The 19,581-nt window shown below is 35.0% G+C and overlaps 2 protein-coding genes across 3 annotated transcripts; one reads left to right on the top strand and one right to left on the bottom strand.

Annotated features, from left to right (window-relative positions):
• Positions 1–7,898: 7,898 nt before the first annotated feature.
• BEH2 (BES1/BZR1 homolog 2) lies at positions 7,899–10,492 on the top strand. The gene is made up of 2 exons (XM_078299021.1): positions 7,899–8,364; positions 9,586–10,492. Exons 1-2 carry the CDS (start codon positions 8,104–8,106, stop codon positions 10,273–10,275), a joined length of 951 nt encoding a protein of 316 aa, XP_078155147.1. The 5' UTR covers positions 7,899–8,103; the 3' UTR covers positions 10,276–10,492.
• Positions 10,493–12,723: 2,231 nt separating this feature from the next.
• APP1 (aminopeptidase P1) lies at positions 12,724–18,296 on the bottom strand. 2 transcript variants are annotated; one of them, XM_078299032.1, is made up of 16 exons: positions 18,032–18,296; positions 16,832–16,895; positions 16,453–16,592; positions 15,850–16,134; positions 15,478–15,600; positions 14,874–15,134; positions 14,701–14,787; positions 14,518–14,585; positions 14,366–14,429; positions 14,105–14,239; positions 13,941–14,021; positions 13,773–13,827; positions 13,583–13,687; positions 13,424–13,495; positions 13,222–13,346; positions 12,724–13,048 (listed from the first exon to the last, which is right to left on the bottom strand). In XM_078299032.1, the coding sequence occupies exons 1-16, from the start codon at positions 18,122–18,124 to the stop codon at positions 12,881–12,883; spliced, it is 1,926 nt and encodes a 641-aa protein (XP_078155158.1). In that variant the 5' UTR covers positions 18,125–18,296; the 3' UTR covers positions 12,724–12,880. The 2 variants fall into 2 exon arrangements, with proteins under 2 accessions (XP_078155158.1, XP_078155160.1); XM_078299034.1 differs by having other exon boundaries at positions 14,874–15,131.
• Between the last annotated feature and the right edge of the window lie 1,285 nt (positions 18,297–19,581).

Raw genomic sequence — 19,581 nt, 5'->3', positions numbered from 1 at the left:
TTCTTGTTCTCCTTTCAAAAATACACAAACCTATATAATTAGAATTAAAATTAAACTAATAATTAGAGAGTAAATTTTTTTTTTTGAGGCAGCCACGGAGAGAGAAGAGAGACAGGGGGGGAGGAAAAATGGTGAAGGGGGGAATGGGGAACGCAACACAGAGAGGGGGTCAGTTTAATAAATCTCAAGACCGAATGGTCTACTCGGTCTGGCTTTTTCAGGATCTTCTGTGGCGCCTGCAAGGAAAACGTGAAAAAAAGGTTGAGACCGAGTGCTCGATTCGGTCTGGAGAAAAGGGAAAACTGGAGACCGAATAGAGCACTCGGTCCTTCTGGTTTTTCAAAAAAACAAAGTAATCATGCTGGTTCCGGAAGAATTTATTCATTCATTATGGTTTATAAAAAAAATTTCTGAGAATCTAATATGTAAAGTGCATGCATAATATGTGATTAGTAAAATTTAAACTCAAGTTGTTTACAAAAGTACAAAATAGAATTATAACCATTATCGCATGATTCTAGTTTCAACCTCCTCTTACAACGATTTTGGAAACTAAATTTTATAAAAACAAAAAAAAAAATGAAAATTCAACTAAAATTTCATACATAATTAAAAAAAATTAAAATTATGGGGATGACCAAGTATCCTTGTCTTGACCGTAGATCTGTACGTCGTACGAAATTTTTACGAATCAATTTATCCGAATTTGTGCCTACGAAAATATCGAATAATAATGAAAATATTTAAGAATGAATTTTCGACTAAACCACAAAAACAATTACAAAATTTTGTTTCTCGTATTTAAAGGCATATAAACCTCTGTAAAATATCTTATTATTTTTATTATGCACAATGAAATTGATATGTCAAAATAAGATAATATAAACACTATATATTAATTCTTGGAATGTCCAACTTTAGTCTATTATTATAACATTTATCTTTGTTGTAAAAAAATCTTCACTTGTACCAATATCATATATATATATATATATATATATATATATATATATAGAGTACGGCTAACGTGCTTCCTCTAGCATATGGGCCGAAATGCTAGAGGTGGAAATTTGAAATTTCAAAATCCCAAAAGTCGATCTGAACCGTTCATCTTCTTCTCCATATTAATATCTGCTTGGAGACCAAATTTTACATTTTTCTGAAATTGTTTACTATTTATTAAGCCATTTTGAAAATCGCTGATCCAACGGTGGCTTACCAAACAGTAAAAATCAGAAGCTACCGTTGGATCAGCGATTTTCAAAATGGCTTAATAAATAGTAAAAAATTTCAGAAAAATGTAAAATTTGGTCTCCAAGCAGATATTAATATGGAGAAGAAGATGAACGGTTCAGATCGGATTTTGAAATTTTAAATTTCCACCGGAAGCATTTCGGCCCATATGCTAGAGGAAGCGCGTTAGCCGTACTCTCTATATATATATATATATATATGAGTTAGGCTGGGGTGCTATGGATAGCATAGTGACCTCTATGCTACGGCTCAATATTTGAGTTTTCAAAATCCAAACGGTCGATCCGAACCGTTCATCTTATTCTCCATATTAATATCTGCTTGGAGACCAAATTTTATATTTTTCTGAATTTTTTTACTATTTATTAAGTATTTTACAAAATTGTTGATCCAACGGTGGCTGCACAAAACAGTAAAACCGTTGGATTAGCGATTTTGAAAGTGGCTTAATAAATAGTAAAAAATTCAGAAAATTATAAAATTTGGTCTCCAAACAGATATTAATATGGAGAATAAGATGAACGGTTCGGATCGACCGTTTGGATTTTGAAAACTCGAATATTGAGCCGTAGCATAGAGGCCACTATGCTATCCATAGCACCCAAGCCTAACTCTATATATATATATATATATATCTAGTATTCAATATATACAAGTATATATATTAAATTTATCCTTCTAATTAGAAACATGATATTAGATTTTGTTTAGCATAAAATTGAACTCAAGCCATAATTATCATATTTTTTTTACTTAGATCCATCATTAAGCTTAAATGTTATTGTTATTCATCGCTAAATCAACCCCACCCCAGTGTGTTTGGGAATAAATCTGTTGCGATCCGAAATAGATGAACAGTATCTTGAAATCTCTGTTTTTTCAAATTTAACTGTCGATTTGTTTTGAGATGCATACACAGACAAACTAGTAATTTCGAGATGCGTGCACAAAAAAGTCGAACGATTAGATTTAAAAAAGCAAAGATCTTAAGATACTGTTCATCTAATTCGGATCACCGCAAATTTATTCCCAGTGTGTTTGTAGTACATCTACTAAATTTATTCCCAGTGTGTTTGTAGTACATCTACTTTTTTGTTGTCCCGGTCGATTTTTTCCGTGATTCCTTTTTTATTGCCAAAATTTACGCGATAAGAGCAAAAGGGAAGAGAAAACAGGTGTTTCCACGTGAAAGAAAAATTAAGTACGATCAATATTTTTTCCTGCCGTGTTGCAAAGGAAACGGTATCTCAAGTGGTCAAAGTTGAGTCAAATTTTTCGGACCTTGTTTTGATTAAACATTCCGGATTGAATCTCATCAAAGAGTTGATGTAAAGAGTTACAAATTAACTGTTATATAAGATTTAGGGGTGCACAAAAAATTCGAGATTTGTGATTTGATTCGAGTTCGCTTCGAAAAAGTTCGAAAAAAATTCGATTCGAAAGTAGTTCGGTTCGAAATTAATTCAAACTAGTTCGATTCGAAATTAATTTAATTTCGAATTCGAATATTCGACGACTTCGCGAATTATTTTTGGTTCGATTCATTTGCAGCCAGTTCTGACAACAGTTTGTATTAGGCGTGGGGAGATCTTTGCTTCGTTTGCAGCCCAGATTAAAAGAAGTCCATCTCAACCTTGATGGGAACCCCAAAGCATACTCCCTAAGCATTAATAGGCATCTGAATATCTGATTGAGTTTGGTCCTGTTAAGATTAATCTGGACTGTCTACTTTTTTAAATTGTACCTCACGTACTGGAGGGGATGCAACTCGCTTTTTCTACAATTCCTGTATGCATTAATATCAAAGCAATCCGTACGCTATTTCTCTTCATCTTCTTCGTCGTTTCGTCTAAAGAAAAGAGAGAACAACAATGGCGAAAAGGTCGGCCGACGAGATCAAAATTGAGATCTATGAAAAAGGAAAGAAAGCTTTGGAAAAATCGGCTAAACCGGTTCGAATTGCTCTCAATTTCGAACATATTTCGAATCAAATCGAACTAGTTCGAATTATACCGAACCAAATTCGAACTGGTCTTTTAGGTTTGAAATCTATTTCAATTTCGAACTCAGTTCGATTCGAAATAATTTCGAATTCGAATTCGAACTAGACCCAATTCGATTCGATTCGGTTCGTTTGCAGCCCTAATAAGATTAGACAATAAATCAACAAGTATCTTTGATAGCATGTAGTTGTAAGTAAATTAAAAACACACAGGAGGTATGTGCATTCTATGAATACAATTTGGTTGTCATTGTTTGATTGTAATAATAGAAATTTAGTGATTGTTTTCTCTGTGCGCACAATTGTTCTATTTATGTTAACAGACTTCATTATAGAGATACTGAATCAAAAATACTTGTAATAAATCGAGAACTGAATTAACCGGACTATGACTATCATCACTTAGAAGTTCTAATAAAAGCATTGAATCAAACCGAATTGGAAATTGAATCAACCGAAATATGACAATCACCACTCAAAAATCATAAGAAAAAGCAGCAGCAACAACAACACAACAAAAACATTATACAAACAAAAAAATAATATCTATAGTGTGTACCGACAATTCATTATCTCGCTCTGCCATCATCAGACGACAGAGGGAAAGAATCGAACGCTCAGAACTTCAAATGACTCTCAAAACGATAGTCTTTTCTTTTTCTTTTGTTTCACCGGAATTTCCCTCGAATTTCGCCTCTGCCTCTTGTCATTAGTTGCGCCAAAGGAACGAGGAGTTTCAATATGGCATTATTATGTTGCTTACAAAAACAATTTAATATGCTGTTCTTTGTCAATGTTAATTTAAGTATAGTTTCAGAAATTTAACTAATTGAATCTTTTTAACAGAAATAAAAAAATAAATAACGAGGAAGTGGCCTTTTGTCATTATTTTTTTTAGAGGGAGATATTTGGGTGAGAAAAAAAATCGGATATGCAAGTTTGAATTGAGGGATAGTTAAGGTCTTAAGGAAGTCGTAGGTTTGCAAACTTTGTATATAAATTTTTTTTTGATAGAAGTGCTCATGCCAACGATTTATATTAGAATGAAAATCAAACTAAAGTATTATAAAGTTTTACTGGTACTACCAATCTGGTACCAACGAAAAACCAATAACCTACACACTTGTTTGTATATAAATGTAAGTTTGAATTTTCTAAGCGATATTTCATATACTACGCACTGAAAACTAGATCCGGATCTCCTGAAGTAACTCAAATTATGAGTTTGGATTCACATCATCGATAAGAATCCGGACTAATTTAGTTTAGATTAGAATTTACAAAATATTTAATGTCCATGCGGATTTGATCGGACAATTTAGATCCAAACTTAAAAATTTGAGTTCTTTATGGAGATTCGAATTGCAAAACTGACGTATTCGGATAAATAATGTGTATCCGGATGAATAAGTTTTTTTTAAATGCGTGAACCAGAATTTTAGGAGTTTGTTTGGAAGACGAATTTAATGTGTTTTGTGAATTGTTTATTTCGCTAAGTAGTTAGATAGTTTTTGTTATGTTATTTTTGAAATATACATAATTAATAATATTTTGAACAAAAATTGAAATTAAGTCGTCTAATTATTTAATATTCATAAAATAATTCAAATTGTTAAATATATTTCTCACACAAAAAAATAATATATTAATCACCGGAAAACATTACATTGAATCAATATTAGTTCCCATACATGATAATATTTTATTACTATACTAAAGAGGCAGATGCACATTGATTGAATAGAGATCAATTGATTCTCATTTTTTTTTAATACTCGTATATAATTTTTTTATATAATTTAGAGTAAAACATTGTTGGTACTGTGAAATTGATTCTCATTTTGAGCACGAAAATTTTATTTGATTAATTCTTATAGTTTGAAAGTCGGATTGTACTAAGCTTTTTTGTTGAAGGTTTTAACCGTTTATCAGAACGAAGATTAGATACTGCCGCATCCTAGTTTGGTCTCTTCTCATCAGTTATGATAACAGAGAATTTTATTCTCTCACGATGCATACAACAAAAGAGTGTAAAAATTATAAATTAACACATCTTTTTCTTACAACTAAATCAAAGAGCTAGTTAAATTGATACTAATCGAGATGAGATAAGCTTGAATTCGCTCATAATAACACATCTTTGTTTGTTTTCTTAAGATTTCTGATGTGTAAGAGGAGCTTTTGTAAGCTACGTAGAGGACTGTAAGCTGTAACAACTTTTAATTTTATATAACCTTGGAAGCCACTTCCAAGTTTTCAAAAAAAAAAAAAGTTAAATTAGACTGGGACGAACTAAAAACGAGTTTTCTTCAGGCCGATCAGTTTTCTCATTTCTGACGATCCGATATACAAGTGAAATTGGCGCGCAATATTGGATAGGAGCCGAGCAGCAGAGGCAACGGTTAGTGGTTAAAATACTGACATCCTGACAAGTGACAATTAAGATTATGACTAAACCTTAGACACTCCGTACACGGTAAAAGAAATTATAATACGGCGAGTGAAATTCCTCTGAGAGATTCCACACCAACACCAGTACCGCCATCCACTGACCCGTCTCTTCTCCAATTTCCCAAAAACTGGAGATCTCCCTATAACGCATCAGCTAAAACAGGATATCTCCATTTAGTTATACTGGAGAAGTTCCAGATGCTAATTCTGTTTTCTGGACTGATTTCTTTGTGAAACGAATCAGAGAACTCACGAGTTCATACTTGATACCCCGGTCAAACCAAGGACCAAAGACTCTCTGCTAACCTCTGCTGTTTGTCCCCTGCTTAAACTCGTGTATATGCTGCGTGATTAGTCTTTTAAATCCTTTTTCTCTGGTTCAATAATCTCGACGTTACCACCCAATGGTACAGAATAAAATCGAGGGTATTTGGGTCAATTTACCTTTCAGCCCCCACCCCAAACCCTCCTCAAAAGACGAGTTCAGGAAGGAGAGAGATTGAGCACATGGGAATTTTTGCAAGACTCGGTCTGTAATTAATTACGTAGGCCGTATTAAATTAATCATTAGAAGCTATATTGGTGTGGAAGTAATTATTGAAATGTGGTATACGAGTATATTTCATTTGGTAAATATATTTTGTAATATTTCTTCTGATGCTTCTATTCAGTGTTAAATTACACTATTTTTCAAAAATAATCTTTTACCAATCATTTAATTTCTAATAAAAAATGAAACAACTCATTTGTTAAAAATATCATATTATATCTCTTCTTTATTGATGAATTCATTGAAAGCCCTTTATTTAGTTTTAAATTAAAACTACGTATTTTTTTTTTATCATACTGTATAGTTTAACCTATAATATTGTTAAACTTTTACTGCCTTTTTGATAGCTCACGCACTTTCAATTGTGGTATGCATTCGGATTTTGCTATTTGTTTTTGTTAATATGAATATTTATAAATACTAATTTGTATCACATTAAATCATAGGGACAAAATAATAATCAGGTACCACTTAATATGATTTCACAATAGGCCTATAATTATATAATATGAACTTAGTTTACATACTTTTACCTCGTATAGACATACTAACATATAATTTATGCAGACAAAACAACTCCATTATATAGAGTGTGACTAATATGCTTTTGGTAACACTTTGGCCGAAGTGCTATCGGTCCAAATTTCAAATTTCAAAATTCAAAAAGTCGATATGAACCGTTAGATGTGATCTCTATATTGAAATATGCTTGGAGACCAAATTTTACATTTTCCTGAATTTTTTTACTATTTATTAAGCCAATTTGAAAATTGATGATCCAACGATGGCTTTTGATTTTACTATTTTGTTAAGCCACCGTTGGATCAACAATTTTCACAGTGGCTTAATAAATAGTAAAGAAATTCAAAAAAATATAAAATTTGGTCTCCAAGCACATTTAAATATAGAAATCACATCTAACGGTTCAGATCGACTTTTTAGATATTGAAATTTGAAATTTAGACCGATAGCACTTCGGCCGAAGTGCTACCGGAAGCATATTAGTCGCACTCCCATTATATATATGTATATATAAAAATGGAGCAATTTGCTAGAATAGAAGCACGATTCTAGTCAATTATTTAGAGTTTCCAAAATGTCCCTATCGATGATTTAAATTTTTCTATTGATGTGACTTTTTTTATACTATAAAAGTAAAAAAATTACGTTTTCTTATCAAATTTATGTTTTAAGTTATCTACATTGTTAATTTTCTCTGACTTTTATTTTCTATCAACTCAAAAAAATTAAAAGTTATAAAAAGGTCTGATTAATTTGTATTTGAGCCTTGTTCCGCTCTTGTGCGAATTCATATTACCCAAGGTAACAAAATATTTCTCTTTAGATTTAAATTATCCAATCAAAATCTGAACAAATATTAAAAACTCCTGGGCATTTCACTCAGACTAAATTAGTCTGAATTCTGATCAATCGGTCCAGATCTAAACAGAAGTGTCATGTTACCTCAGAGCTGAATATGAACTCCACTTTAGCTTATTAATCCTTAATGATGGTACAAAATATCACTCTCCCCGTCAGACAGCAATTAAGTGCAAGAACATGTCTAGATGGATGGGATTGAGGACCGGGGGCCATACGGTCTGTCACAAAAGAGAATCTATCCAATCTCGTCGCAATAAAGTATAGTACTCTCCTCGTGAGCTCTCCTAGCCTCCTCTGTCCAAAAAGCAATCACACACTATTGTATTTTAGTCCACACCATCTCCCACCCAAACAACAAAAGAGAGAAAAAGGGGAAAGAGAAGGAACTAGGAAGGGCTCCCTAACCGCGAAGGCAGCAAAGAGAAGGGCTCTCCAACCCACAGATTGGGAGAAATTAAAAGGGATGACGTCAGGGAGCGGAGGAGGAGGAGGCGGCGGCGGAGCAGTTGGGGTTGGTGGAGGAAGGATGCCTACGTGGAAGGAGAGGGAGAACAACAAGAGGAGGGAGAGGAGGCGGCGAGCCATCGCGGCGAAGATATTCTCTGGACTGAGAGCGCTGGGGAACTACAAGTTGCCCAAGCACTGCGACAACAACGAGGTCCTTAAAGCGCTCTGCCGCGAGGCCGGGTGGGTCGTGGAGGACGACGGCACCACCTACCGCAAGGTACTTCACCTCAAACCTTGTAATTCAGTCAGATCTCATCTCTCTTTTGGTTTTTTGCCTCCTCATCTGTTTCTATTTTAGTTTGTTTCCTTTTTCCCTGCTTTTGGGGGTGGACTTTCGGAGGGACTTTTATTTGTAATTCGTTACTGGTCTTTTAGATCTTTGGAGATTGGGTGGTGGAGCTCCGGCGAGAGTCGCGATTTAGGAATTGATTTGTTTGCTTCTCTATTAACAAGTGCAATTAATTCTCTCTATTTTTTGTTGCTGGGAATTAACTAATCAGGCCAGTTTAGTATCTTGGAATTCATCTGAGCCTAGGCTTATTTATGCTTCAGTTTGATACACTTTTTTATAGTAATTTGGAGTAGGATGTGTTTTTATTGTGATCTTTCTCAAATTGGGAATATTTTATTTAGTCGATCTGGGTGTTTTGGTTATTGATTGGAGCTAATTTACTGGCTGTGGTGGAAGTTAAGGGTGTTTGGTGTAAATTAATTGATCTGAGGGTTTAATTATTCTCTAATAAATCAATCACGGGCTATTTAAGGATTGCATAATTCGAATTTTAGGAAAGAACTAATTGCAATGTTTCTAGATCTGCTATCCACATTTCTCAATTCCTAGAAGACCTTTATTGGACATTTAATTTCCCCTGGATTAAGCTGGATAACGTTCTCTGTGATAAAATAGTAGAAGGAAACAAAAAGACCATGATTTTTTCACTTTTCCTTTTGACTGCTTTCTCTTTTGAGGTGGTCTTTCGTTCATTACCTTTCCTTTATTTCAATCGGCCATGATGAGTATCTTTTCACTAGTTGTATGTTGAAATTAAGTCTTTGCCGGCGAACTTTTTGTGCCTATTTTTTCGCTTTTCCTGTTTCAACATGTATCCCACTGATCTATAAGCATTTGGCAAGTGGTTTATCCCCTTTCATGATGTTAGACTTTAAACAGAAAAATTGAAGATAAAGAGGAGAAAAATTAAAGCAACAGCATTGAAGTAACCAAACCTACAAATACTAGGTCACTTGACATAATAAAAAGTTTATTAGTACTGGTGTAAAGAACTCAAGGCTAACAATGTATATTTGCTCATTAATTTTAATGCACTAGTCCGACATACTGTTTGGTTCTGTGCATATATAATAAGCTTATAGAAATGTACCCAAAAATCAGTGTATTTGAGCATTTGTTTCCAATTTTAATTTCATTTAACTACAGGGATGCAAGCCACCTACACAACCATCGGAGGCTGCACTTGCGGGTTTAGCCTCAACAAACTTGAGCCCATGTTCTTCATCTCAACTTCTTAGTGCTCCTTCATCGGCCTTTGTCAGCCCGGTTGCTTCCTACCATGCAAGCCCTTCTTCCTCTTCCTTTCCCAGTCCGACCCGCAATGAAAATCCTAACCCTAGCCCTAATTATAACAACCCTGCCGTCAACCCATCGTACCTTCTTCCATTCCTCCGGAATCTTCCTAACCTCCCAGCTCTCCGTATCTCCAATAGTGCACCCGTGACACCGCCTCTCTCCTCCCCAACTTCTTCTCGGCCCACTAAAGTGCGCAAGCCGGAGTGGGAGCCAGATCCCTTTAGACACCCTTTTTTTGCTGTCTCAGCTCCTGCAAGCCCAACACGGGCCCGGCAACACCGGCACCCTGACACGATACCAGAATGTGATGAGTCTGACGTCTCGACAGTTGATTCAGGTCGGTGGATTAGCTTCCAACATACAGCACCTGCTTCACCTACCTTCAACCTGGTCAACCCCGGTGTGGTTAGTACCGGTACAGAGATGGTTACTGGTACAGCTGTTGGTCAAGATTTTGAGTTTGAGAAAGGAAAGGTAACCCCATGGGAGGGGGAGAGAATTCATGAGGTAGCTGTTGAGGATCTCGAGCTGAAGCTTTAGGTTATGTAAACGGTAAAAACAGAATGAAGATTTATTGAAGGTTAACCGATAGAAAAGTTTGTGACAATTTGAAGGGTTAATTTGATATAAGTCTGTTTCTTGTTTCATTCTGTATTTTCTCTTGTTAATCAATTTTTTTACCTAGGTCTAGTAATGATGGATGAACACAGATTGGAATTTTCTTTATTCATTGCTTCAGGTTAGATAATTTATTTCATTCTTCAGTTTTAAATTAGTTGCATCATTGCTTCAGGTATTGAGTAGCGATGTATCAGTTCCCTATTCAAATTGTTATTGTACTGTCTCCGCATTCAATTGTAAAGACAAAAGAACGTTGCGATATAAAAAAGAAAAGAAAAAAAAAGTGTGAATTCATTGGGTGAGCGTTAAATACAGAAATGCATGCCTTGTAAATCAGAAATGTAACCTTCCATTTGATTTGATCCATGCAAATTTTGAACTACCACCCATTCCAGTAGACCAGTTAATATCAGTACTACCCACCGGGACAGTTAAATTGCAACTTTCAAAATCTGGTCTTTCTTTTAATTTTTCCTTTTAAATTCTAGTTTTGATTATATATTTTTTTTCAAATATAAAAAAAAATTGCGGCTGCCACTAGTTCACGTTAAAATATGAGACAAAATATCTTTATTCAATCATATATCACTCACTAGCAACCCAAAATTGACAAGCTGGTACCATAATTCAATATAAAAATTCGCTTGTGTCACCAAGCATGGCAAAAAAACCCAGCAGTCATGTCAAAAAAAAAAAAAAAAACATACTAACGAACTAACCATTTTACATTTGGAACCATACCGACACATTCTTTCGGCCTCCATAAATGTTTTTGGAGTTCCATTCCTGCCCACGTGAGATAACTGCCTATACGGCCATATAGGCCCCACTTTAAAACATTAACGAAACCTTGTTGGATGGAGGGGTACTGGAGAACTAAACTTGGGTCCCGGTACATGTGAGGGGAGGTTGCTTGTCTCGGCGATGCTGGAAATAGCTCAATGATTTGATGCTTCATTCTACCAAATCATGTACATGGAATGGAACCAATCCCTTGGGGTTTTTGGATCATGGTCCCTAATTATGAAAGGCTCCTACCAACTTGTAGGTCTGACTGGAATAACTAACTTATCTTAGACTATGCTTCGTAAGAGGGAGGGAAGACTGGTCCTGATCGCACTCAGTTACCTGTTTCAAAATGATAAAATCGGAATGGGAGCAAAAATAAGGGGAAGAGAGCAAAGTTGAAATCAATGAATAATTTGAACTATTTTTATCACCGATTCTCACTCCAAATCAGGATGCACAGGAGCTGACTTTTGTACACTGTGATAGTGAAATCACAGTATAACTTTAGAAATTTTTCTTACCGATTCTCACTTTCAAATCGAGTTATAAAGGAGGTTACTTCTTTACGCTTTCTTTGTCTCTCTTTCCCTTTTTTTTTTTTGTTACACGCTATGGCGCTATGCTCTGGAACAAGTTTTAATGTAGCAGAACCAACGGACAAGCAGATTAATTTTATTACCACGGGTGTCTTGTTCAGTTGTTTGTCTATTGTTTTATACTCATGGATGTATCATATAGATATGAAAAGTTGGTGATGGGTTTGTATTATATAATTCTTCTCTCAATAAATGCCCCGGTTAGTTAGCCGGGTCTTATCTATCAATTACCTTGACACAATGTGCTCCATCCGTAACGAGTCAAATGGAAAACAAAAGGAAAAATAATGTAAAAGAAGTCGGATAAAAGGTTTAAGATGCATGATTGGTGATGGGTAATGATGTACAATAGATTAGTCAAATGATTTGGTAATCCTCTATCTTATTAGCTGGTTAAGTTGATAATTTTAAAGGAAAACTACTAGTTTTACCTCTAAGAGCCATACACCTTATTTCAAATATTGTTTTCTGTACATGCTTACTGCTGGCAAGATTCCTACTGTTCCATTCCCCAATGACAGCATCTCTACTGCGCAATACAAAAGTTCAAAAATCTTTTGGGTGTAAAAATATCTCATCCGATATTAAATACAAAATGAATCTCGTCCGTTTATAATATAATTCTCTTATTTGTTTACTTATTCAATAATACAATTCGAAAAGTCCTGCAATTTTTTGGGGTGTTCATTTTGGCCGAAATTTTTTATTTGTAGCATTTTCAAAAATCCAAAAATAAAAATTTGGACTTTTTTAAATCCCTTCCACCTAGCAATTAGTCTGTGTATATGCAAAAAAATTTCAAGAATCCAATTTCATCAAGAATCGAGAAAACGAAAATGCAGATTCATATCCTAGTCCAATGGATTTCTAATCAGATATGGATATCTTACTATTGATTTTTCCATATGAACTCGTCCCCCCCCCCCCCCCCCCCACACACACACACACCCACACACACCACCCACACAAACGTTGCCAGTTAAAACGAATGAGAATTTGGCATGGCAGCGCATGCATCAGCGTGCACACAATAAATATACCATTCTATGTTGCCATGCTTATCAAATAGAGAGTATATTGTAAGCAATGGGCAATATAGAAATAATTCATACAATTCGAAATAAGTTACATTAATACAGTCAAGCACTGGTACTAATTGGCTCAGTCGCTTTGTTAAGCCATTCCATTTCCTTTTCATTCATATATGGAGCCAAAATCCTCCTGCAATCAGAGTGGTATGAGTTGACCCACTGAATTTCTTCTGGGCTCAACAAGTTCAAATCCATCAGCTTTGTCTGATACGGTGCCTGCATATGGTATAAAAATTATTATCTACATATAAAGTGTCAAACACATGGATTCATGATCAAATAGTATCTCTTGAATTGTTTAATCAAATTACAAGGATGTGAATAGTAAAATGAACAAAAGAAAAGAGGGAAAAAGAATGGTATTCTGTGTTTATGTATTCTCGACTTACCCAAGTAATATGCTCAAAGACTAAATAACCCTTGCCGCCAAAATTGAACTTAGTATCAGCATCTTTTACTACAAGAACATTCTCCAACCTTATTCCAAAGTTCCCATCTTCGTAATAACCCGGTTCTAGAAGGAAAGACAAGATAGATCATTAAGAGGTAAGCAATAATTACAATTAAATAAATAAATTATTAAGTACAAACCATCTGTCACGGTCATTGATGATTGAAGTGGGACGTTGCGAGCATGAGGTCTAAAACTGATTTGATGAGGACCTGAAAAACAAAAGAGAATAAAGAAAGAAGTTATATCATACCATATGAATTATGTGACAGAAAAAGACAAGGAGAAAAAAGTCATACCTTCGTGGACATTCAAATATGCTCCTATTCCATGGCCTGTGCCATGTCGATAATCAAGGCCACTCTTCCATAGTGGGGTACGGGCAAGAACGTCAAGAGCATTGCCTATTTAAGATCAAAAGCATGTTCATCTATTGATCGTAAATTTAGGATAGAATATGCACATTCAACTTGTGTAACTGTAATTTACCTGTAGTCCCATTAGGAAATGTAGCGCTATCCAATGCAATGTGGCCTTTGAGAACCTATTTTGTAAGGCAATAAAGAGTTACTACATTTCAACAAGCTGACAAAGAAAAGAAGAAGAAGAAGAGGACAAATTCCTATTAGATCCAAATATTCCTTATAACCCACTTACAGCAGTATAGCAAGACTTCTCGTGTTGAGAAGGCTTCCCAAAATGCACAGTCCTTGTTATATCTGTCGTTCCATCCAAATACTGTAATAGCACAGTATCTTTTAAGGGCGATAACAAGGGTGTAAAATTGGTTAAATCGGAAAATATAGAGGAATAACTTAAACCTGTGCCCCAGAATCAAATAGATAGATCTTATCAGGATCAAGTTCAGCACATGTGTTTGGCTCTGGTCCATAGTGAATTATTGCCGCATTTGAGCCAACAGATGAGATGGTAGGAAAACTCAGCCCTTTGAAGTGCTGCAATAACATGATAACAAATTAGAAAAAAAAAATTGGGAAAAATATCTTGATGGTCAGAATTAGTAACATAATATTCAAGAGGTTATGTTTTTTTTTAAGGTTAGATGGCTTTTAAATGTTTACCTCCTGCTTTGCACGAAAACCCTCTAACTTATCACTAACGGATACCTCAGTGAGTTTCTCGTCTCTGCATAATATTAACAAATGTGAGGTAACATAAACTGGCACACAGATAAACACCTAGGTGACAAGTTAATAATAAAACTGCAACTAACGGAGATTTTATCTCTTGCTCTCCTTGTGGCTCGTTGAAGTAACCAGAAGCTCCGTATAGTTCCTGCATCTGCAACCAAAACCAACAGAACAAGCAAAATAGAAAGAAATGACTCAGCATTCTTTTACAATTGAATTACCAATCAAAAATATTTCCATTGAAAAGGGAAGAAAGTTTAGCTAACCTTATTGTCCAACCAAACCAGATAATGCACAACAGCAGCACCATCCCTGATGTGTGCTTTTCTTAAGCCATCCAGCTCTGCCGGGTTCTTCACCACATTCAATTATAAAAAAGTATAAGAAGACTGAGGACATCACATAAAATAGAAGAAGAAAAACAATAAGGACAAATTACCTTAAGGGCCTTGGCAAGAGCTAAAGGTGATTGATACGAGAACACCTGATCAGCAGATAGCTTCGCAGACAGTGCCAGACAGCACGAACTTGGATCAATCCATATTTTTACACTCTTCATCTCATCAGATGATTTTTCTGTATCTACCTTGGCTTTGTTTTTAGCATTTAGCTGACCAGATGCAAGCAGACTTACATCAGAATCGACCATGTTGTAGTCTCCAATTTCAATCCCATTTTCACTGAAGTAAGTCTGAACCTGCTTTGAACACAAGATAAATGTAAGGAGATTAGTTTGTTTTTAAAAGGATTAGAATGACTTTTCACAAATGATTTTTTTTGCAATTTGTTTAATTTGTAGGTTTGTACATTACTAGGGGTTATATCGTATAGTTAGGCAAATTTATTGTTTGTATCTTATCTCAAGTATATTTTACAAGCACCAAAGCAATGGACCATAAGTATCATGGCCATTTCATGCCAAATGGTACCTGTTATTCAATATCTGACTTCTATAAAGGTAAACTGAATAATTTATCTCCATAGTCAAAAATCAAGTCCTGTACAACAGACTGAACTTAAATTTAATTGAAAGAAGTACTGACCTCAGAAGAGATCTTTCGCTTATCCACATAGAAGAAAGCAGAGTCCATGGTAACTATGGCATAAGAATGAACCACTGGACAGTATGCAACATCATTTCCCCGTATGTTATAAAGCCAAGCAACCTAATCAGAAAGAAAATCACAAAAGTATCACATGATCATCAGTTCATCACGCTCCCATTGGAAGTCCTAGAAGATTCATAACAAAACGGCATGCTGTTGACGCAGACCACTCTCTTGGAATGCTTTGATGTACTATAGATAAATGAGAGGAACATAGCTTCCCAATTATTTCTAACTTGACCAAATTCAAAATTTCAATTGAGGTATCAACTTAAGACGACAATTTAAAAAGATAAAAGTGTCCAAAACCTCATCAAGAGAAGAGAAGATTATCCCATAGGCATTCTCCTTCAGCAGCTTTTCTCTCAGATCTTTCAACTTATCTTGAACACTGCATCCCGCAAATTCCAACGGCTGCACCATCACAGGCGAGGCTTCAGCCACAGGTCGGTCCTTCCAAACCTCATCTATTAAGTTAGAGGAGAGCTGGAACAATTGTTGTTTCTTCCCTGAAAAAGCCTTTTCATATCTCTGAGCAGTTTCTACAGACACACACCACGGATCAATCCCAACAACTGCTTCACTTGGTAGATTCTGCAAAAGGATGACATATTATACAGAATAAGATTATATTACAAAATGGTGCTTGTGTTGTTGTCTAAGTTCAATAATACAGAAGTAACTAAATGCCGTACAGGATGGGGAGGATATGCAATCAAGTAGTCGTATGAATCAGTGTGGTCTGGCGTTGATAACTATTACACAGTTTTATTTATATTGTCTGTGTTTCTTCAACTAGATAGGCATGACTGAAACCAAGTTTTTTTCTCTCTTCTATTGTTCTGACAGATTTTTTCGAAACATCTCATATGCAAGCAAACATAAGAACACAAAATGAGGATAATTGCTTACGTCAGCTATCCAAGTCTCAACAGTTGGATCTTCCCCGATGCGCATCAGATTCCATCGGTCGCTCAGTTGTTGAGTAGCTTGTAGGAAGTAACGCCCATCTGTCCATAGCAGTGCCTCGTTCATTGTTACAAGAGCCAAACCTATTGACAAAACCTTTTGTTAGGATACTCAACAAACTTAACAACACAATAATGCAGTTAAAAGTTCTGCAGTTTGGTCTGAGTCAAGTTGGATCAGCTCATCAATTGAGCAAATTTCTCCTTCAACAAAACTTGGGGGTCCATTCGAGTAAAATTTGGCATTTCTTTACAACAAAAGCTTTATATATGGAAGCATGCATACAAGGTAGGAAAAGTAAAGAGGGCCAGTATATTCTCACCGGCACTTCCTGTAAATCCTGACACGAACTGCCTCCTTTTATCCCTCTCAGAGACATATTCACTCTGCAAAGAAGCATAAATTTATCTATCAAAACAAGTAAATCATTAAATATGGACGTCCATTAGATGCAGCAACACATGCATACACAAAGGTTTTACTATACTTCTACCATTTTTCATACCCTCAAAATTGCCCATGTGCATGTACCAGAAATTTTATCCTATGTTCAAACTATTTGAGAAAGAAACAGAAAGGATATACCAAAAAAACCCAAACAAAAATAATTTATACTTAATCACTATTGCACTGTTATTATTAACCAGGAATTTTTTTTTAATGAAATTATTGACTAGGAATACCTAACATATAAGTTTGTTCAACAGTAACCAGAATGTGGAGAACAATCCTCTCTCTGGCGAGGAAAAGTTAGGATATCATTTTTATAAAATTTTGAGAAAATAAAGTATGTTTAAGTTGAACTTATAAATAAATTTGTAAGCATATTCATTAATTATATTAGATTTGGTACTTTCGAAGAAAAAAATAATGTGATCAAGTTTGCTTACTTAAAGAATGGGACTCCATAGTTCTGATTATTAATTTTAAAATTTTCAAAATGCTAAGATTCCCAGTTTGGAAGACTATTTAAATATGAAATTGACACCCAAGGGACCTGCTCAAAATATCAAACAATCTGATCAGTTATCTTTTTTTCTTTTTAAAAAAAAAAAAGAAAATAGCTAATTCTTATCCTACAATATCCATTATCAAGCCTTTCGAACCACTTTCATTTTTTTAAATTAAAAAAAAAGATTACGACATGAAACCAAAGCACATACGTAGACAGCAAAAAAATCTCCAACATAGCCAATGCCCAATTGCCAGTGCGGCGAGGCACTTGCAATAAAAGATTAGATGTCATTGATTCCTTTTCTTTTTTAAGTTTTTGAAGTATACGATGTATGTAATTCAAAATCTTCAATAGCATAACTAATGTAGGACTTTAGCCTTCTGCATTTCAGCGGAAAAAAGGAAAAAAAGCCACAACTTCAGAACTAATCATCGCTTTCATATTACATATCATCAAACACTCACGCACGAACGCACGCACAAAATTAATGTCGGATCGGCTAGGTGAATCGTGACGCTAATTGCCCCATGTATTCGGGTTCCTAAAACCGTAGAGAGAGAAGAGAACCTGGTGGTTGTCCTCGGAAGGGACGACGAGAGCGTGGAGCGGAGGTGAGTGCGCAGCCATTAGCGATCGGAGAGCGTCTAGCGGGTCGGCCATGGCTGGTTTCCTTCTCTTTCGTTTTCTCTACTGTGATTGGAGCGGTGAGGCAACAAAAATAGATAAACTTGCCTTGAATAGCGTGATCTGACTCAGTGAAAGAATGAGAGAGATCGTTTATAACGCAACCGGTTTCAGACTTTCATTCCAAGTCTCAACTCCCAAGATGTATGGAATCTTATGCCAGTGCCCAGTGCCAGGCAGATTTCATATCACTACCTCAAACTTGAGTTTAGATCTGGACTGTCCGATCTGTTTTAGCACAATAATTAAAGTAGTCCATGCATTTTCACTTCCAATCGGATTGAGATATTTTTATTTATATAAAAAAAATATTTAATTTGTCAAAAATAGATTGATAGTTTTTTCTCCGAAAATAGTAACATTATGATTAAATTTTCGATACAGAGTTATCAAAAATTTAATCTGATACACACCTGTCACAATATTACACATCACGCAAACAATTACATCATTTATGCCTATTTCACCTTGAATCAAATTTCTGATATCTCTATGGACCAAAAATTTGATTTGGTACCTCTCTTTTAAAAAAATATATATTAAACCTAATAAACAAAAAAAGAAACTAAATTATGATTAAATTTTCGATACAGAGTTATCACAAATTTAATCTGATACACACCTGTCACAATATTACACATCACGCAAACAATTACATCATTTATGCCTATTTCACCTTGAATCAAATTTCTGATATCTCTATGGACCAAAAATTTGATTTGGTACCTCTCTTTTAAAAAAATATATATTAAACCTAATAAACAAAAAAAGAAACTAAAAGAAAAAAGAGGTGTACCATATCTAATTTCCGGTCCATCAATATATTTGGTTCGGTCATATTTTTTTTTCGAATATGTTATGCAACCACTAGTGATGTTGTGACAAAATGTGTACATAACTAAATTTCCGGTATCCGGTGTACCGAACTAAATATATGTCCTTATTGTTTTTTTTAGAAAAGAAAACAATTAATTTGTTTTATGATATTTTAATTATTATTTTTATAAAAAAAAATTCTCAATCAGTCTGAAGGTATGGATTCAAACTAAAAAAATGAGTTGCTTCAGATGATCCGGACTCAGTGCCAGCAGAGCAGAGATTTTATTATTATTATTATTATTTGAAAGCCCTGGGGGCTGGGGCAACAGAGCAGAGATTTTCGGATCTTGACATCATACTGTCTGGATGAATGCATGTACTATATCGTCCGGACCGATGGGTGATTGGGCATTTGGGCCCAAGAAATTGCATAGTAAACAGCAATGAAGTGGGCTGAGAAAGCACTGTTGAACCGTGGTTGCGCCTGAATTATTATTTTTTTTTTCATATTGGTGTTCTCATTGTTGAAATCAGTGTTACAAAAAAGTCCGATTAGTTGTTGGCGGTGATCAACTGTTATAAATTTTTTTAACTTATTAGTCGATTATTTTCGA

Source organism: Carex rostrata, chromosome 3, assembly GCF_964058835.1.
Source record: "Carex rostrata chromosome 3, lpCarRost1.2, whole genome shotgun sequence".
In the NCBI taxonomy this organism is placed as follows: Eukaryota; Viridiplantae; Streptophyta; class Magnoliopsida; order Poales; family Cyperaceae; genus Carex; species Carex rostrata.
This window is presented reverse-complemented; position numbering and strand designations above follow the sequence as displayed.

Bases quoted from the DNA above. Each gene is read 5' to 3' on its own strand.
- BEH2 (XM_078299021.1), top strand. From the start codon at position 8,104: ATGACGTCAGGGAGCGGAGGAGGAGGAGGCGGCGGCGGAGCAGTTGGG. The intron at 8,365-9,585 runs GTACTTCACCTC...ATTTAACTACAG, and splicing joins ACGGCACCACCTACCGCAAG to GGATGCAAGCCACCTACACA.
- APP1 (XM_078299032.1), bottom strand. From the start codon at position 18,124: ATGGCCGACCCGCTAGACGCTCTCCGATCGCTAATGGCTGCGCACTCA. The intron at 14,586-14,700 runs GTTAGCTAAACT...TTTTGGTTGCAG, and splicing joins TGGTTTGGTTGGACAATAAG to ATGCAGGAACTATACGGAGC. The intron at 13,688-13,772 runs GTAAATTACAGT...GATCTTAAATAG, and splicing joins ATTTCCTAATGGGACTACAG to GCAATGCTCTTGACGTTCTT.